Source organism: Seriola aureovittata, chromosome 12, assembly GCF_021018895.1.
Source record: "Seriola aureovittata isolate HTS-2021-v1 ecotype China chromosome 12, ASM2101889v1, whole genome shotgun sequence".
In the NCBI taxonomy this organism is placed as follows: domain Eukaryota; kingdom Metazoa; phylum Chordata; class Actinopteri; order Carangiformes; family Carangidae; genus Seriola; species Seriola aureovittata.
Window position 1 is genome coordinate 9,571,324 of NC_079375.1, and position 21,546 is coordinate 9,592,869.

General features: G+C 40.8%; 1 protein-coding gene across 1 annotated transcript in view; it reads left to right on the forward strand.

The window, feature by feature from the left end:
- insra (insulin receptor a) overlaps positions 1-21,546 on the forward strand; it is a 52,443-nt gene that overhangs the window by 11,002 nt on the left and 19,895 nt on the right. The window contains exon 3 of the mRNA XM_056392098.1: positions 18,841-19,177. Within this exon, the coding sequence (XP_056248073.1) occupies positions 18,841-19,177 (337 nt within the window). The remainder of the gene's footprint in view (positions 1-18,840; positions 19,178-21,546) is intronic.

Here is a 21,546-nt window from a genome sequence, read left to right on the forward strand (position 1 = left end):
TAGCTTTTGTTAGTCTACGTTTGCCCGACACATATTTTAAATTGTTCCTGTAGCAAATGTTTTGAATTGTGTGACTGAAATGTTAGGTTCCCTCTCATGGTCATCCTGATACATGACTGTATGACTGTCCCGGATCAGAGCTAAATACCACGAAGTGCTAAAACGATTTATGGCTAATTACATTTTGACTGATGAGCTCTGAGGCTTGGTGACTAAATGGTTTATTGATTAGTTGGACAAAAATCAACACACCAATCGACAATGAAAATCATTAGTTGCAGCTGTAATATTATCAACATTATAAAACCCTTGAAACTCACCATATCAAAGGGAAATTTTCTGTTGAAAAATAAGGTCACCTTTCAACCTTTTATCTTGCTTTTTACATGCTTTCCAACCCATCTTATGGTCTTCATCAATAGATGGGGTTTGCTCAGTTATGACTCATATTTTTCACAGTTTGGTTTCTAAATTATGTTCAAGTTGAGCTGTGATGCTAAAAAAGTCAATAAAACTTTTCCACTTCATTTAATTTAATGAGAAACTACATCTAATACTTATGATTAGATTTTTTTTTTTATTATTCCCTACTGTTACTAGTTCTGTAATATGAATTTTTGCCAGTGACCAGCAACAGCTCCTTGTGCAGCTCTTCTAAGCTACTTTCCATCAACACATCATTATTTCCATTCCCCTTTGCTTTTACCACACGTCTAACCAGTCTAACGTTTACAGAATTCAACTCTCCATTTGGACCAAATAAAACCTGATGTGGGTCACTGTTTAAAACAAAAATAGTTCTTTGTTTGTGTCAGAATGAATGATGAATCGCAGCTTTAAAGTTGATTTGCCAAAAGTTAGTTGTGTCCCGTTTTAGTAATGAAATGTCAGATCTGTGTCATGTGCTCAGGTTTAGTTAAGTAGGCCAGGTTCAGTGCAGCTTGAACCGTACTCTAATGTGACGCAACGCCTCACCAGTTAGTCTTTGAATGTTTACTGTCAATAAACTGTAGTGCTGTTATTGCTCATGTTGTGCAGAGGAGGTAAAGACGATGATGGGCACAGTGTGTGGCTTTTATTGTAAAACAACAAGCCCACCCATTTCAAACCTCATGCCAAAAAGGTTCAAGTTCGAGTGCAGAGAAGAATTTTGCGCATGGGTGCTGTCTGAACACCTTGGCTCGCACCATTACGCAACACTGCATACATTAGCTTAACAGTTCTTTTGAACCAGTTTCTCCGCAGTTCTGCCTTTTCAAGCTCTTAATAATGCTTGTTTGGTGTAGCGGCTACATGCAGTTTCTGTAGAGCTGAACAAGACCCATCATTATGCTCTTCAGTCCCCTTGCCGTTATTAGCGTTACAGTTTTTTTTTTGCATTTCGCTTGAAGTGAATGCTCATAGTCATCACAAATCCTTGAAGACATTTGCAAAATAGGCCCAGAAGGCCTATTGTCACATTGTGGTAATGTGGTGAATGTCAAGGCGGAAGTGTTATATAAAAAGTCTCACGGCAGATATGATTTCCTAATTGTGTGCCATTTTCTGTCGATGAATCAACACCAGATGCCGACTGGCAAGCACTGATCTCCAGTCATGGGCTTGCATTCGGCACGGGCAGGGCCTGTGGTCTTGTGGTCTGGGACCTGCGGTTTTTTGCCTACTTTCACTAAAGCATGAAAAGACCCGTTAAGCCCCAGCTCGAACCACAGGACAGAGTGCAAGGCATTCGGTGTCCTCTTCAAATGTTCCCTGTTTGTGCTTTTTATAGACCAACTGTAGTTCTTAAAGCAAGCTGCTTGTTGCATTCTTTCTCTCTGTTGGTCTGCTGCTGTTGTGACGGTAAGGATTCTTTTCACAGGGCTTCAGCCTAACTTTTTCCACCAGTAGCACTGGTGCACCCACTGACAACTTTTAGGAGGACCAGCACAAAATTTAGGAGCACCACTTAAACTTACAGACAACGCAACACATTCAATCTTTTTCCATCTCAACAGTATTACTGATAAATGCTCCGGTAATAAATAGACAGTTTACAAAAATAATAAACAAAAGGCACAAAGGGAAGTAGTGCTTTAAGAGACAAACTAAGTTAAATAGAAACATAGACACCTAATAATAAATTTACAAACCAAAATATAAGATAACATAACAGGAATTTAACATACATCATTACAGCACAGCCATTACAACAAAACAAGCAAACAAGGAACTCCCTCTTATTTGCCTCTCTGCCCCCTCCCTTCAGAGCACATCCCCCTGAGAGCCACTAGGGCCAGGCTCCTCTGAAGGCCAACCCTAGTAGTTGTGCTGTCAAACTGTTTGACCCTGACTGCACCACATCTGTACAGCCTCCTTGGCATCAAACTCTTCCAGGCTAGTTCCCTCAAGACTCAGTCTAATCATAGATTCCTTCAATAAAAATGACATCTGTAATTGTTGTATAAAATGAAATGTTATCTGGATTTACCATGTAGTGCTCAGTCATGCTCTTCACCTAATATGTGATCTTACCATGTTAAATGTTTCTGTTTCTCTCTATTGTGCCTGGGGTGAGGCCAAAGATGAATTTCCAGCTGTGGTTATAAATGGTCACTATTAGTAATTTTACTTAAGGATGTGAATAGTTCTTCCACCACTGCTCTTTTTTTTTTTCTGATTTAAATACATATGTTTTGTAGCCTGATACTGTAATTAACTTACCGTGAGTGTTCGCATGTCGGACATGCCTACCAATCAAAATATTCACTGCCGTCCCTTGATGCAGGATCTGTGTGTAGACTATCTCTTATTCTTTGGTTGGCACGTCATTGTCACCGTCCATCATGAAGGACAGAGAAGTGAAATCCTTCTGATCTTCTTTTTCAATGAATCCGTGAACTGCTTTGGCGTTGCTTTGTTGTTGCTTGTCGTTGCTGTAAGTCAGGTTCACTTGAACTTGTGACCCTTGGATTTAGAGAATGGCAGTTATTGTTATCGTTGTTATTATCATTTCAGCCTCTTCTGCAGGTGGATTAGTAGATTCTTGTCTTGGAGGTGCTGCAATTCAGTCAATGCATTTGTCTCTGCGTAGTTTTCACTTCATGCTGTTGTTGTGCTTTACAAGTTTTTTCATGTTTAAAGTTTGTGTTTGGGTCTGCAAACGTAGTTTTCACTGAGAGCAGTGCATACAATACATGGCGTTCTTTTCTTTGCAATATCTCAACCACGTTTCAACTGCGGGAGCCGTTCTTGTCGGAACAGTAAGTCTCTGCCTTTTCAACACAAAATCACCTGTTGATTCCTCTGAATTGTCTCATCAGAAACTGTAGTGTCACAGGAGGGTCTGAATGATAGCTCCTTTTGAAAAATGAATCTATTGTTTCATTGTCAACTAAAAGCCCAATGAGAGGGAGAGTAGTCATGGACACAGGTAAATGACATTCTGTGTAGAATTGACACCAACCCACGTTGGTATGATGGTGAACCTGTAGCCCCCTTCACTGTAATCTCTTTCTGTCACCCACACACACACACACACACACACACACACACACACCGACACACAGACACACACCGACTGTCGCTCCCTCATGGTTTCTCACATGATGTACGATGATAACTTCTAAAAACAAAACGACAACAGTAGTTACTAGTCAACCTTTATAAAACTTACAAGCACCACCAAATGCAACTAAATGGGCGCAGTCTGAAGCCCTGCTTTGCACAACTTGTTAATGTTCATGAATAAACATAGATACTACATCTGATGCCAAAAATAGCATTTTAGAAATAAAAGTAACCTTTTACCTTTTAACCTTTTCATGCACAAATAGAGAACTGAACAACTGAAAAATGGGGATAATGTTATACTTCAAAACCTTTGTATTGCAGAGGATAGGCAGTGGTTAAGTGCAGTAAGTGCCAGGGGTGACTGTAGGTCACGCACACTTTCTGTAGTCTGCCCACCAGCAGAAAACAAAGCTGCAGAACCACGAGACTTGGCTTAGCTCCCATGTTTGGAGTCACAACCCATTTCCCTTCCCTGCTTCTATAACAGGGGTAATTTGAGCTTCTCCCAGAGCAGCCACCACTAATTTCCCCCTCCTTTTTACACCAAATTGGGTGCGTCCGTTCAGCAAAGTGGCAAAGCAAGGTTGCAGGAGATGCTCATTATCAAAGCTGATTAGATTTGGCTACAGGCACACACAAACACACACCATGTCGACAGCTGTAATAGTAGCAAATACAAGGCATCGTCCTGAAGCATCTTTGTCATCTTTGAAATTTTGTACAAATTCGGTCCCAAGTATTAGCAATGCACTGACTTACATTTGGGTGCTTGCCGTTACACAGTACCAATATGATACTTAATTATACGATTATAGTTCTAACAATGACTTTATTTTCATCAGACGTTCCTCCCTTTTTGACCGTATAAGATTTAATGTACAACATGATACTGTTGCTGCTTTTTAACATCTAACTATGTGGTTTCCTGAACAAACATGGCACTGCCACACATTTCACTGAAATGCACCTTGTAACACATTAATTCATGTTAATGTACACTGCATTATCATCTGTTTTCATCTACCATATGTGACACGTGACACTTTCACTTACCACACTGCTGCATGGTGCTGAGAGGTGTCTGCGAGACATTTGGGCCAGAGTGAGGAACTGCACTTTGTTAACCCCCCCAGTACTGCAGTGGTTTGTCCTCCCAAGAAGTTGTGGTCTCCCCAAGGTATGTCTCTAACTGAACGGCAGCACCCACTGGTGCACTGCTCAGTGATGTTGGTGCTTGCTCACCTGCTATCTCATCAAACACACTGTCCAGACTGCTGCTGGCCTGGGTGTTGCGTAGCTTTCTGGCAGGTGGTTCTCCAGGATGCTTGTACTTGTCTGCCTCTCCTCCACCTTCTACAGCTCAAGCATCACCGTGTCCTTGGCCTGTTTGTTCTGCATGGACAACCCAAAATGTGTGACCACATAGACTGTACACACAGACCATACACGACAACTGCACACAACAAATGTTCGTATCACTGTCTGTTTCAGAATATGTCCGGGCCTTCAAAGACTATTTTTGAAAAATCTATTTTTTAAATCTGTTGAAAAACAAAACAGGCCTTTATTTCCTTTTTAAAATTGAGTTGAAATTATGACCTGGTGTGAAGGGAATTATTACTGTTGAGTCTGTTTTCGTTTGATGAAGTACTATTTCTTACCACCACTCTGTTAAAGATAATGGGCATTTGATGATGTTTTGGTGATGCTTTTTGGCTCAGCTTTTTTAGCTGTTAGGATGTCAGCTGTTAGTCTGAGCCCTGAAACAGGCTGGCAGCTGGAAATGTTGACTCTGATTCAATAAGAAATCAGGGGTTTCCCCCTTGAGATCTTGTTGTTTCCACTGCTGAACTGCACTGACAAAATGTCCATCTGTCCATCAAATGTTTCTTAAATTTTGTATATTTTTCTCTATTAAGTGTGTTGGGGCATTTTATGTCTTTGTTAGAGAGTTGACAGTAGTGACATAACAGGAAATGAAAATGAGGGGATAGAGAGAGGGGGACTGATATGGAACAGACTCTGGGGACGTTGTGGTTCATGGTCAGTGCCATAAAACCCCTGGGCTCTCAAGGTTGTCCCTAATCTTGCATATATAAAGTCATCATCTTATTCAAATTTAGGGGAAAAGGGAAATAGTATGAGGCAGTTTTCTTAATCATTTTATTGCACACAAGTTGGATTACTGTGAAATGAAATCCAATGGTGTTATCTTTATTGTTTTTTATTTAGTTCATTCAATTTGTTATAGAATAGATTTTTACTGTACCTCTTCAACTTTGTCCTGGAAGACATTTCATGTGATAGACATAATGGGAACAGATGCATTTTTAACTATATAAATTTGTTCAGCCCTGCAAAGGAATAATTAAAAAGTCTTAAATTTAATTTAGAAAAGTCTTCAATATTTTCTCTTGCCTGCCATAAAAGTGAGATTGTTGTGGCAGTGGATTATGCACACGGGGCGTTTCAGTCTCGTTTGTGGAGTTTCAGGTCTACTCTTGTTATACTTTGAGAAGCAGTGACAAAAGTGTGAAATCATAATAAATGATAATGGGCCATATTGTCCCTGCTGGTTTTCCATCTTCATACTGTGGCTGGTATGATTGTGAAATGGGTATTAAAATGGATTTATTTGATATTAAAAAAGTCTTTTAAGAGTCTGAACTTTAACTTGATCAACCCTGCAGAATCCCTGCTGGAATAAAACTGGCTAATAATCAAATCAGGCTTGTGTTCTCTTTGTGGAGCAGTTTCTGTTGCAGGCCCTTCATCAAGCTCAGGGCAATATACTGTAAATGAGCATGTATTTCCCAGACGGCTAGTATTTTACGCTCATTATTAAAAGTGATCTTAATTATCTACCCTCTGTCAGAGATGAGACATACGAGGGGGGGGCGGCTCGTCCTCCTCAGCCACCGCAGCAGCTTTCACCAGTGTTTGGATCTGTTACATATTTAATAAACTCCCAGAAGATGGAGAACTGCTCTTATCAGACACCTCAACCTCTGATGGGTTGGGACTTTCCACACGTGTAGCATGTGTCCATCTGTAGCCTGTGGGCAACAGGGGCAACTGTTTGATGGGGGCTGTTGCAATTGGGTTATTGCTATAAATCACATTTTAGTCAGGTCAAGTGAGGATCCTGTGCCACACCTTTTGATATGAAGATCCTAAATTTACTCTTGGCTCATGTCACATACATCTGTCCACCAATCACAAGATGGAGTTGGAGATTTGTCATGGTCAGTGTGTGTGTGTGTGTGTGTGTGTGTGTGTGTGTGTGTGTGTGTGTGTGTGTGTGTGTTGTGTGTGTGTGTGTGTGTGTGTGTGTGTGTGTGTGTGTGTGTGTGTGTGTGTGTGTGTTTGTGTATGGGCAACACTGACATGGATTATAAATCACACAGGGAAATAACCTCTGTGTGCGTGTGTGCACGCACAGACGGAGTGGACAGCTATTGTTTAGTCTTGCTGCTAGGAAACAGGAGAGTAACACTGGTGTAATCGTGGATATGAACACATCAGTCATTCACTCAGGCTGTATCGGAAGGAAAAGCGAGGTCACCAGTCACTACGGGGGTTAGAGGATGGGTCCCGCCTCACCGTTGACCCCAGCTGTTGCTCTCTGTCGACCTTGCTGCAGGTCCCGCACGCAACGGCCAGCGCTGGCGCCACCACGATCCTTTTCCACTCCGAACAATGCTGGTCATAGAAGTTCACGGAGCGTTCTTCCCAATTGTTTCCTGTCTTTGTTGGTCTGCTTCCTCACTGAGGTTATGAATGGACACGGAGGCCTGGAGTGCCGCCTCAGTAGCAGCAGACACTTTTATGAGACCAGAATACTGATGGGTGACCTGTGGAGGTCAGCGAGGCAGGAAAGAGGACAAAAAAAAAGCTGTCTGTGGGGAAATAGAAGGATATTGTAGGAGGATATTGACTGAGCTTTATTGTTTTGAGATGGAAGTGACCCCTGCCACGACAAAACTTTGAAGAAACTACAGTCGTATTGTGTTGGCGTCACTGGCTTGCGTTCATTAGTGGCATTTTTTACTGTAGGTCACTTTTTACCTGCCAGTGGTGTAAGGACGCTGCTCTTCGGTGTCTCTGACATGTTGGGGCCCGGTGCGAGCCAATCTCAAACGCCTGGTGGAGTTTGTGTATTCATTGCCTGTAGCACTGCCTCTAAAACATGAACTGTGTTTGAAAGCCAAGCCAGCCTTGTCCTTCTCCCATCCCATGAATCATTCCCACTGTTTCTATTTTTGTCATGGCCCCCATTCATTCCCTGTCCTCTATATAAAATTCAACCTTAAAGCTCGAATCCGTAGTTTTCTGCCCAGTGTTTTGCTGTTCAACAGCGAGAAGTAAATGAATTTGTGCTCAAACTGCAACGAAGGTGGTAGAAAATGGATACTGGAGCTTGTGAAAGACATTACATCCATGCTGAGTGTTAACAGCTGTTCTGCTCAATGAAAATGCCCTAAAACAGACAAACTTACTTTACTTTTCTCACAATGTGCAAAATGCATTTGCTGTCACACGTCTTCCTTCCTGACTGCCGTGATTTTATTACAGGACCGCAACGTCTATTCAGAGATCTCACACAGCGTTCGACCAAACGTCATCCATCACAATAAATACTGTACATGCACATATGGCCAGCGTGTTTTTTACAAGGTACGGGACATAGATTTTCTTCTTAGATTGTAGTTTTTTCTGTCCAAAAGAAGCATTACAACCCCGGCATCACGTTTGAATTCCTTTCCTTTCTTTATTTGTCTCCATCGTGCAAATGCTTATGGACGAATATTTCAACTTTTTTATGTCTGGTGCAGAAAATTAAAAAAGCAAACCTTTATATGTGTAGCACTTTTCAGGACCAGGGTTACAAAGAGCTTCTCAGTTAGAAAGATGAAGAAAAAAACTGTAGGAGCATCAATCAAATCATCTTGAGCTGTGATTTGAAACACTCAGCAGAAATGTGTGGAAGCAAAAGAAAAAGAAACAAAGATAGAAAATAAAGCAGCTGTGCTGAAGCTGATGATTGTTTTTAATTCCATGGCAAAACTTGAAATACAAACCAGCTTTAAGTGTTACCCAGTACTCGTGTCATGCACTAGATTGCAATGCGTGAGACGACAAAAATGTCAGAAAATACTTCAATAGATCTCCTGTATATAGACCATATAACCCAATTAGCAGATCTTTGGATTATAAATTCTGTCCCATTTCTATCGTAAAAGTTTGCTTTGTAATCATCATGAAAAGAGAAAAAAGAAGAGATCAGACAAATCTGCACAAGTCATAAAAATCTGCCTCCTTTTTTCCCAGTCTACTCTCTTCATGGTTCAGTATGTAGACTGCTATTCTACTTTCCTAAATCCAGACCCCCCCTATCCACACACACACACACACACACACACACACACCCACACACACCATGAGTCCTTTCCTTTGAGCTGACTTAACTGCTCTGGCACTCAGTCTTGTGGAGCTGCACCCTGCGAACCCTCGCCGTTCAGCTACTGGAGCCATTCCCATGGAATCTCAGACATTTCAGGCATTCGTTAAAGCTGGGCCGACAGGCGTTTCTTCACTGCTGTACGCGCTCACACTCACCATAGCCATTCGTTTTACAACACCTCACTACTGTTTTGCTGCTGGTTTGATCAGACCCACAGGAAAACGTTTTTTTATCTTAGTTGCACAACTTTGATCCAGATGTTTTATCAGCTTGTTTTGTCATTTTTCTATGAAATAAGAAGGTTTGTGTGATTTGGGTAAATGATGTGTTGTGTTGTCATGGGAATCTATTGTACCTGTACCAGATTTTTTTCCACTGTTGGCCAGTGATGAGTGTGTGTGCGCCTCAGAGTGCAAAATATCACTGTTGTCTAATATCACAACACCTCACTCCACAAAATGGAACTGTTGGGTCAGAGCCAGGCCTTAGTATTTTTATTTTCTTTGCACTCAAGGTTGCAAATGAATGAAGAAATGAAAACCATCATGCACCGGTTCTCTCTAAAATAGTATTTTGTTGAAGGTAGCTCGTTCAAAGAGTCGGATCTTATTGATTTTGGCATCTTGGTGCCCTACAGGTTGTTAAAGAGTGTTTTTTTAACTGTGCTCCAAGGAAAGCAAAAAACAATCAATTGAAAAATGTTGAAATAGAAGATTTTTGTTTGTATTATAATACAACTCAAATAATAACTACCACTGTTATTCTCTAAACAATTTGAAATAGTAATCCTTGAGACTGTTCCTTTGTGCTTTCTTCCTTCTGTCATGTTTACTGATTTCTCAAAACATCAGCACTGTGGCTCCACTGTTACACCTTTTTTTAAAAAGTGAGATTTTACAAACCCAAGTCTGTTTACAGGTCTTGGGGAGTATTGTTGTGTGTGTGGGGAAAGTAAAGTAAAGTATATAAAGTAGAGCTGCAAATAAAAAATTGCTGCAATGATTAGTCGACTGATTGATTAGTCAATCAATAGAAAATGAATTAGTCAGTTAAACATAAGTTCCAGACTCTCAAATGCAAGGATTTGATGCTTTGTTTGTCATAAATGAGGCTGAAAACTACAAGTTTGAAAATATGAAAATAAAAGAATCTGAGGGTGTGGAGTGAGAAAGAAGAGAGTTTACCAGATCTCTGCCTGGCCAGAGGCTTTAGCTGCTACTGGAATAACACACCCGAATCTCCAACTAAACTGTCAGCAGTTGAGTTGCATTGTGGGTAATGTAGGCACCAGGTTTTGATAAGGTAGAAGGTGCGCAGAAGAAATAAGATTTTATCTCTGGTTCTTTTTTTTTTTTTTTTTTTTTTAAGATGTCCGTCACGAGGAGTATGATGCTAAATCACTGGATTACTCTTTTATAGTTGGAGTTCTCACTGGTCACGTTTACTTCCCAGATTTTTTGTATCTCACATAACCTGTTCCTGATGTAGATTTAAAAAAACAAAACAAACAGCAATACCTGTGGCTTTCTTACTGTCCTTTGATAAATAAATTAACTAGAATTAGGAAAGAAAAAGCCCTAAATCATTTGCTACATTGAAGAAACTCCCAATTTCTCATAGAAGTGGATAAAACAGACCTTCCTCTGTGACTCTGGTATTGTGATCACTTTCTCCCTGCTCACATTTATTATTTCTTTCTGTGGGCCGCTGAACTCTAAGTGAGAAAATTAATGGCGCAGGTTAAAATTAAGATTTTAAAAGAGACAAAGGGCAATGTGACGCTGCATAAATGACATAAATGGTTTTGATGTCATGACACGTAGTCAAAGTCACAGAGTCACCGAGGTAGTCATTGTCTCAGCCTGACACTGAACCCTGGAAGGAAATGAAGATTCGAGGCCGTGGTGTGCGTCATTTGCCTGTCGAACAGGCAGTGTAATTGCCCATCAATGAGTGCGCAGTGTTTTATCATTTCTATTCCAGTCACGAACAAACTGGATATCCTGCCTTCAGATGACAGCGGTGGCAGGGTAACATTAAAAACAAAAAGTGCTTTCCCATGTTGTTTGTGTGTTTTCGTCCTATTAACGAAGGCCAGGGCCGGTTAATGAAATTGTTTACGGTTCCTGTTGCTGCCCGAGTCGTCTCAGCCAAAGCCTTGCTGCTGCTGAGTCAGACCAGCTGACAAGGGGTTACCAGGAAAAAAATGAGACAAATAATCCCAGGTCATTAGCCACCACTTTTTTTTTTTAAATCACATTTAGGCCACATTATTGATCTTTTCCTTGACGCTTTAATTTGAATTGGATTGATGACGGGTTGCTTCCATGTCTTTAATGTTACTTATCTGTATTTCATAATATTTAGACGTCACAATATTCATTTTCGGTCCTGACTGACATCTGCCTGTGTCCATGTGACTAAGTCAGTGACACGTGTTCATGCTTTCATTTGCTTTAAAACAAAAACAATAAAAAAGAAAAGTGTTGGCTCATATCGGGTGAATCTCATATCCTCTTTATCTATTTTCTTAGTTTAAGGGCTGCAACTATTATTTTCATTATGCATTAATCTGTCAGTTATTGTCAATTAGTCAATCATGCATATAAAATGTCCTAACCCAGTAATTAATGTGCATCACAAGATGACATGTTTGAATTGCTTGTTTTATCTGACCAACAGTCCAAAGCCCTAAAACAATCATTTACAGTGATAAAGGTCTGCAACTAACAATTTCTCAGAGACAAAAGTAACGTATTTGATGTTGCGTTTAGTCTGACTGACTGTCCAAAACCAAAAGATATTTGGTTTACCAGTAGCACTCGTATAAACCAGCAAGTACTCTCATTTGAGACGCTGAAATGAGCAAATGTTAAGCAGTTTTGCTTGGAAAATGAATCACACTATTCATCAGTTATTAAAATGGCTGCAGATTCATTTTCTCTCAGCCAACTTATCAATTAATCAAATAATCAAATAATTGACTAATCATTTTAGCTCTACAATGATTTAAAACACACACAAAAAAAGAACAAACCTTCACATCTGAGATGCTGGAAACGAGAGCGTTGGTTATTTTTGTTTGATGAATCAATTCAGTCATTTATCAATTAAAAATGGTACGTTTTCTGTCAGTCAGAGATTCATTTCAGCTCTTCTGTTAGCTGTTTTCAGCTTTTAATTAATTCCTGTCCTTTATGTCTTCAGGCCCTCCAAACAACTTCGCAGCTTTTCTCTCATCATCTGCACAATTTGATTCAGATGTTAATCTTGTTTGCCTTCAGTCAACAAAGCCTGGGGCTGTTTGAGTCATAACAAAGTCATTAATTAATTGTGTAATTAAATATCCTTGGGCGTGGTCAGTTATTTGCTTTTATTGAGATTTTACTCAGATGTCACACTCCTGATTAATTGATGCAAAAAAAAATGTTTTCTTCCAAAACCGTTTCCCAGAAAAATCCACCAAGCAGAATAAATGACTTTGAGCCATCAGTTCTGATGTTTCAGCGAATGGATTAAAAAACATTGTTGCTGTGAATGAGTCACAGGTTCAGCCCTGCGGACAGGTGGGTGAACTTGTACCAGCAGGTCTGTGGTAACAAAACCTGTGTGTGTCCAACAGAAACAAATGTAGTAGCTGGTCGGGAACAACCATTAGAAAGTGCAAGCATCAAAAGTAATTATTTATTGTGCAAGCTTAAATTTGCATATGTGTCTTGGTTAAAAATTTCCCGTAGTGGATATAGCAGCTGTATGCAGATGGGTTAATGAGCAATAACCACTGGTTATTATACTTAGATGTTGCTTTGGCTGTTACTTCTGCATTTTGTGTTGAGACAATTAGTTGATTAAGCTCTTTATGGCTTGACACAAAGTTTTGTTTTGTTAGTGGAAATGAACTGTTTTCCTCTGTTATATTGCAAATTGAATATCTTCTTTTTTTTTGGAAGCAATTTGAAAGTGTCACCATGTTGTTTACTCTTTTATGACATTTGATTGACTAAGGATTATTCAAAAATGACAAGTCATTAGTTCCTCCATATGTATTTACTACACCAGCAAATTCGTTCTTTTTCTTTGTCCCTTCCTTTTTGCCTTTTTTGTAACTCTTGCATGACGTCATCATCCCTAAATATCCGGTCAGCGAGTGCGAAGCAATCCAAGTCATATTTGAAATGTATATCAAACTTCAAGGTAGAATTTTGGTAGTTAATTCTGTACTCAACTTGCTGCTCTCTTATTCTGTCAGTTGGTCCTAAAAAATATCAAAAGTGTGGAAACATTGCAAGATCACCATTTTCAATAGCACTTTATTTGTTCTTACTCAGATTCTTCTCTTCTGGGCCTTCAGCAAAAACTTTCTTTCATAAGAAACTAAATACTACCCTTGTCATGGCCGTGGAATTTTAATTACCAACCAGCGCACCGCCACAGTCCTGTTTGGCATTTTCTGGGGTCTAATATGATCTCAACACAAAACGCCTGAATATGCTGTTGTTTCATCACTGCCTTAAAAGGAACCTGGAAAAACTCACCACAAAATGATTTTAGGGAGGATTGTGGTTAATGAAAAGTACTGAGGCTCTTAAATTTAGGCAGAAATCCCTGAGTTTTAGGGCACAGTGTCATTTTGTACAATCCATGTTGCCTGTATGAACTCAATACTAATTGCTTACTGGTGTGCATTTTAATGTTGGTAGAAACAACAAAGATAGGAAACTCTTCGTATACTTAGAGAGTTGGTTGCAGAACAGTCCAGAGCAGCGGACAAGGAACTGTTGTGAACTGTATGAGTCATTCCATGCAAGCGATGTGGATTCTTTCTGCCTTTTTGACACCCCACGTTGTTGAAGCTTGGCGTTGGCTGGCAGGCTGTACAGATCTGTTTCGTCACCTCCCTCGTCCAAGCTGGCATCGCCCTAACAGGGTGTATTCTTCTCTGTCACGCTGTAGCCTGGAGTAGTGTTACTTTGTTGTTGTTGACCATATCGAGCGCCGGGGATTGAGCGTGTCATTGTGTGACTCTGGCCCCGCCTCATCCATATGAATCGTCTGCTAATGAGATAAAGAGCCAGGCGTTTCTGCAGCGCTGCTCCTCAGCCTCCATGTGATCCTGCTGCACTTTGCACAAACTGCATGACAGGAGATCAGACAGGCCCTGGCCAGTGCGCCAGAGAAAACCACCGTAATAAAGGATAAAGAGTTCAGAGACACACATTCAGCCTCAAGACTTTTTTTTTTTTTTAAAAGCCGTATCCAGTCATGAACAGACCTAAGTCCAACTGCTGACTCAGCACTTGTCTCCCAAAAACCCCATTGATTTACTGTTGTCAAGTGATTTTACTCTGCACAAATAGAAGATAAGTAGTGGAGATGCTGACAAGACCGAACTCAAGCTAAGCAGAACGAATTGACACAGACCAAACTGAGAAAAGACCTCTGCTCTTTGTGAACTGTGTTAGCTGCAGGGTCTACAATAATAATGATGAAAAAAAACTGGGCCTGTATTTAGAGATTTGCATGTTTTTAAGGAAAGAATGACAAACTCCCCCAAACAGCCTCCTCAGCGTCCTCCTCACTCTGGGAGATCAGAGATGGCTTGGGGTGGCCCCCCGCTCAAAGGTCCTCAGGGTCTCAGCCTTGAAAACATTTCTGACAAGCACACAAGAAACAAGTCTATCTCCTTCGGTGTGGTCACCGTTGTTTGTAATATAAAAGCCGCTGTGATGTCCGAGAGTGAATAATACTGCTAATTTAGGATCAACTACCAGCATTGATTTCAGCTCAGCAGACGTGGCCAAGTCATCTGCTGGCAAAGTGAACTGTGCAAATCTTTTGGACAGTGAGTGGTTTGTTTTGGTGCTTCATGAAAGTGGTTGCCCGCTTGTTCTCTCAGGTGGCACTCAGCACATGTCTGAAGCTTGACATCAGTCACTGAAATGGACTGACCCGCATTAACCTCTGTTTTTTTGTTTTTTTTGTGCCTGCACCGGTGCTGCTGTTCAAACATCAGACACGTAACATTTACACCTAAACGTGTAAAAGTGTAAAGTTGCAACTAACAATTTCTTTTCCATTATCAGTTATTCGTTTTGTCTGATTGAAATGTCAAAAAAGTGAAAATAAATGTTGTCCTAAACAAAAAAGATCTTCCATTTAAAATTATATAAAACAGAGAAAAGTAGAAAATCTGGAACCTGCTTGATCAAAGAACTGAAACAATTAAGCCATTACCAAGATTTATTTTATTGTTTATCAATTTATCCATTAATAATCTGATCATTTCAGTCCCATTTAAACCAAGATAAGCCTCAGTGTAGGGCTGCAACGTTACCTGTTAATCTATCAATCATTTCTATGATTAATCAGTTAATTATTTAGCCTATAAAATATCAAATAAAAGGTGAAAATGCACATCACGAATTCGGAGAGCCAAAGATGAGGTCCTCATGTGTTGTTTTGTCCGGCCTGCTGCAACATTTGATGGATTTCACTTCAAAATCATCCAAAATGATCTACATCTGTTTAGGAGGAAAATATTTTTTACCAGACATGATTCAAAAACATATTTGACACTGGAAAAAAAACAGATCAACAAAGTGTTTGGAATTACTTTAGTGTTAAACTAATTTCAGTCAGTTTGTCAGTTGTTCAAACACATCTCGATCTGGATGGAAAATTTTCAGCTGTTCCAGGGCCAATGAAGTCTGTAAAAACTCCTAATGAGTTGTAGACATGATGAGGCATGGTGCATCACCCGAGGCACAGAGCTGTTCAGTCGACGCAGCGGGAGTTTGAACCCACTTCTACAGAGAGCACCACGTTTCTCTCAAAAAGGACTTCTGAATAAAAATTCTGATATTTTGCTGGAGGGCAGTGTTCTTCCGTCTGTCCAGCAAAGGTGTATGTGCATGACAGTGAGAAACCAAAAGTACTTAGTATGACTTAATAACACTACTTGTGCTTTAGCTTAGCATAAAAGCAGCCGCTTCGTGGGAGTGAGAAGACTGAGAGAGTAGTGCAGTGCAGCTCACTTTACTTCGGCCCCAGCCTGTTACTATGTGGCTCTCGTGTCGGTTTTTTGCATTCCTCCAATTGCTGCTCCTGCTGCTGTCTGACTGGCTGGGAGGGAAGAGAAGGGAGAGGAACACAAAGGGTTAAACCGTGTGCCTGTCTTCCTTGGAGATGGGAGAGGCCATTTGAATGGCTAGCTTCTACAGCTAGCCAACACATTGGCTAAGGCTGAGGGTGGATCTGCTGCTGGGCCTGTGCTCCGGCATGGAGCCCTGCTGCAGGATCAGGAGTCACTCAGAGCAGACAGCAAAGCTTTTGTGTGTACGTGTGTGTGTGTGTGTGTGTGTGTGTGTGTGTGTGTGTGTGTGTGTGTGTGTGTGCGTGCATATTTGTGCGTACATGCATATGAGGAAAAGTTGAAGGGCAGCTTTTGAAATGAACTTTGGAAATGGAAGGAAAATTAGATGCAATTTTTGTTTTTTAGGGTTGGAAATCATCTTCGGTACTGTTTGTAAATCCCATTGTGGGGTAGATTATTTAGACTAGCAGACTGACGCAGATAAAAGGTGGTTATATCATTTGTTTTTCTCGCACTCTGCCCCCTTTAGCTTCCCCCCTCTCACTGCCATTCTCATATTGCTGCTGCCCTCCCCAAACATACACTCTTCATGCGCTTTAGGAGCGTACCTCTGTTAATGTGAGAGGACAGGGGGTCCATGTTGTTTTGTTCGTTTAAGGGCTGACCTCATGACACTAATGAAGCCAAGCAGTTTTGGACACATGCTCACTGAGTCATTCTTAACAATAGAGAGTTAAGAGAGTTGCAAAGAATAACAGATTATTGAGATTCATTGTATTTCGTAATTGGTAGTGTGGCACCCAAATGTGGTCTTGCTTTACATGGTTAAATGTTTGTTCTGACCTATAAAAGACTTGCATGCTCACATATTTACGACCTGACCTGTAACCTGCCCCTAACCTCAACAACTCATTATTTCCTGTGCTGCTGAACCATCTTAATCTGGCCCTTGTGGATGAGAGGCTAATCTCAGCAGACAGGTCAAGCCTCCACCTATCCTTGCACACTTGTCCTCACACCTACAGTGAGACAACAACACACACACGCACATATAAACTGTGGTAGACTGACACACACACACCCCTGCCAATCCTGAGAGTCTGTTATGTAACGCGTTTATTTACAGGCGGACACACATGCAGACGTATGCACAGCCAACCTACAGACTTGTGTCTTTATCCTTAGTTGAAGGTGTTAACGTCCCAGAAACACCACTGAACCTTTGTTTGCATGTTTGTGTGACTGTCAGGACACTATATCTTTCTGTAAGTGTTTTTTCCGCGTGCTCACAAGGAGCTTGTGTGTCCTTGTTGCAGGAAAGAGGCCTTGGCTTAAATTTTGTGCAGCTCCTTGAGGTGATTTGTGGCTTGTTTATACCGTGATTATGACAGTCAAGAGGCTAGCAGTGCATCAGTGTTTATTATGTGTCACTGTAATGATGTAGTGAGATTATTTTGATATCATGAGATGATGAAGTGCCGTATGACGTCTACATCAACTGTAGGGCTTCAATTGAGGATTATTTTCATCATCAGTTGATTTCTTATGTATTTTTGGTTAATCTATAATAATGATTTCATCTTATAATAACGTTAGTGCTAGTTTCCTCAAGCTCAGATCTCTAGTTTTGTTCAACCACCACCTACACACCTAAAAATATTCAATTTACAATTATATGAAATGAAGAAAAGCAGCAGTTCAAAAACTGGAACCAATCAATATTTATCATTTTTGTTCAATAAATGAAATATGGCTATAAGATCCCTATGAGTTGTATTGTACTTTATGCAATGTCTTTGACCAATGGGTATTTGCTTAAAATACTGTTAAAAGCAAGTAAAAAAGCTAGTTTGGACAAAGGACCAGTGGTTAGTAATTTATGAAGAAATCTTCTTAATGGAAACTCACAGGCAGAAAAATGTGAAGTGGATACAGAGCTGCAAATAAATCCAATGGGACCGCAGGAATGATAGAATAACTTTTTGAAAAAAAATATTTTAAACTGTTATTTTTGAATGAAGATCAAAGTTAAAAGTTAAAACCAGTTAATCAATGTATTTTCTGTTGATTCAGCACTAATCAACAAGGCACTTTGATGTGGGATTTTCCATATCTAAGCAGATGTTGTGATATGTGCTTATATCAGAAAAATGTCTTCTCATTATTATGTTTTTTTCCCATGTTTCCCAGCTCTTATGCAATAGCTTTTGCCCAATATACAGTACTGTTTTGTTAGTCCATTAAACGAGCTTTAAATCTACGAAAACGAGCAAAGCCATCTTGCACGTGTTTCACTTGCAAAATACTGTGTCAAATCGTTTTCTTTCCTCTCTGTCTCACTTTCACCAAGCCTTCTGGATAAGTGCCCGTCTTTGTCAACCAGTGTTGGACCCCTGCTGTTTGTGTTCAGTATGCTTGTTGGCCAATGGCAGATGGTCCTCTGGACTGCTGGCAAGTGCAGTGAGGATGGATTTGACTCCTGCTGACAGAGAAATATGACCATATGAGATTTTTGTAGAGTTACATGTTTAGAGACCTACTGTCATTTGTCATGGCACTGATTAAAATCACCTATGTCCTCTGGGTGATAAGCTCCTGTTTCCTGTGCCTCTCTTCCTGCACCTCAAACTGGAACCTTATTACGTAACCCTTTCTTTCATATGACTCACCTTGGTTTCGTGTGAGGAACTCCCTCCCTAACCTGACATTGTTCTTCTTCTCCTACCTGCAGTGTGTCCTGTTCAGTGCAAACACCGGGCCTGCACCAAGGAAGACCAGTGCTGCCACGACCAGTGCCTGGGCGGCTGCCTGAAGCCCAACTCAGCCAGTCACTGCGTGGCCTGTCGCGGCCTCCAGCATGACGGTAACTGTGTCGAGCGCTGCCCTGAAAACCACTTCACCTACAAGGGGTGGCGCTGCGTCTCCTTTGCCTTCTGCCAGGATCTCCACAACAGATGCAAGCGGGAGAAGGAGCGCAGCAAAAACCCAGACTGCCATGAGTACGTAATCCACAACGGTGCCTGCATCTCTGAGTGTCCCTCCGGCTACACGACCGTCAACTCCTCCTCGTAAGTGGACACGCATGACGGTCTGATGGGCTCTTAATGGCCTGAAGGAACAATGTTGGATCAGTGACGCTGGCTAAATATTCTTCACGCACACACACAAACACGTGTACAGGTCAGAATTTAATCCAATGGCTTTACACACTGTAGGAGCTTGTCAACCTGTTGATTCTTCTACATGTGTTCAATTTCCCTTAAAACGTACCGGTTTAGGGAGCTAAAAATAAAAACAGTGCTTTAATTTATAAATGCATTTGGCCTATTACAGAAAGATTATTATTATTAAAGAGACTTTAATCACTTGATTACTGTGTAAGACCTGATTGGTGGGTTTGACTCGCAGGCTCCGATCAAAATGGGTAATCGTCTTTATTTGTGAGGGCACGTTATTTTTGATTTTTATCTTCTAACAGACACAAAGGATGTCATTTAGCAGTCCACTAAGAGCAAATGATCCTCCATTGAACATTACGAGGACAGTAACTAAAGCTGTAGCAAGTAGTTAATTAACTGATTAGATTATCAACAGAAAATTAATCAGCAACTACTTTGCTAATCAATTAGTAAAGTAGTTGCATCGTTCAGTTCTTCAGCATCTCAGATATCTGGTTTAATGCTTTCCTTTGTTGTGTATCATAATTGAATATTGTTTGTTTTTGACTGCTGGTCCAACAAAACAAGACCTTTAGAGACGTCACTTTTCTCTTGGAGATATTGTGCATGGCATTTTTTGGCCATTGTTAATGTTGCATAGACTAATCAATTAATTGAGGAGATAATCAGCTGATAAACTGATACTGACAATAGTTGTCAGATGCAGCCCTAATAGCAACAACAGATCCCACCACCCTTCATAATGTTGAGAAAAGAAAACGGATAACAAAAATTTCAATGAAAGAAAAAAGTACTGGCATGTTAAATTAAAAAAAAAAAAAAAAAATTGTTACATGCAAAAAAAACATACTAGTTCTGCTTTTGTCACTGTGTTTTTGTAGCACAGAATGACAGTGCAGGAGCTGAAGGTCAGACGGTGCTCTGTGCACTATGTGCACATACGCTTCTTTTGTATGTGTAAGTGAGACTGCAGACAGCTGGGTCAAAGTGGTGCAGCGCAGTAGGAAGGCTGGCACATCTGTGTTTCTGATTTTGACTCCGTATCCATCTGCTGCATTTTTTTTAGTCGCCCACTTGCTGCACAAAATTGAAGGTTGTTTACCTACCGCTGGTGTCTGCATTGCAGTGTGCAAGCTATAGGCAAATGTGTTCCCCTGTCTGTAAATGTGCAGTTTACAACCTGTTATGCGTGTATCTTTGTAGCTGCATCCGCACAGACTTCCCTCTCTAAAGACGGGTGTTGTACTCGTGCTGGCCTGCCAATGACCTTCATCCCTTTGACACCTTCATTGACCGTGACAGGCTTGTTGATTAGTATGGGTGTGCCTGCAAGAACAGACACTCCAAAACAGCCCTAATCATTCTGCTTAGGCAGAAGTTGAAACCGCAGCTGGATCTTTCAAGACCTGTTGTCTTTTGTTACAACACGGCTAGTTGACTGGCTCGCTGTTAAACACCACAGGAGTCCGAGACATTCGGGACAGACTGTCAGTCCCCTGGGGTGCTGTGCCTTGACTCCCTGTGGCTGGCTGCAAAGAAATAGAGGGTCTGTCTGGCAAGAAACCGCGTAGTCCAGACAGTCTGTCACTGACAACCGTGATGACAAGGAAAAGTGGCTGCGCGACTGCTGCGGTGTTTGTGTCATCATGTGTGTTTTCAGCCTTTATTTATCCACTGAGTTTGCCAAGCACATAATCTCCATTTGAGCCACATGCAGCTTCACATTCATCAAGTTACGCATTGTACATTTACACCTGAGAGGTTTCTAGTGGAACTCAGATCCAGCTTCACTGGAGCAGATTAGGGTGAAGTACTTGTTCAACTGCATCCCAGTGATTAATGAGAAGGAAAGAGTGCCACTGATTTTCTTTTTCAGCCCAGCAGGTCCAATGCTTGAAAGTAGAAAAAGAAGGCTCCAATATCCAAATAGGAGCTTAAAGCTACAAGAATTAAAGTTCTCTGATTTATTATAATAAATCAAACATTTGAGTTATGCAGCTTTTCATATCTTGAAGTGGAGGTAGTATTGTCTAATGAAGAGCTCCACACTTCAAATCTTCTGTGTAACAACTTTAGTCAGCAGGAGCCTCAGATGTTGATCTGCCGATGTGGCCAAGGGTTTAAATCAACAATCTTACTCATCTAAACCTTTGAGCTACTATTGACCTGTGGTGAACCCAGTTGTACTCATATCTCCGCCTTTCCACACTGCCTCTCTTTCTGTTCCCCTTATTGCTCATCGCTTCTCTATGGCATCT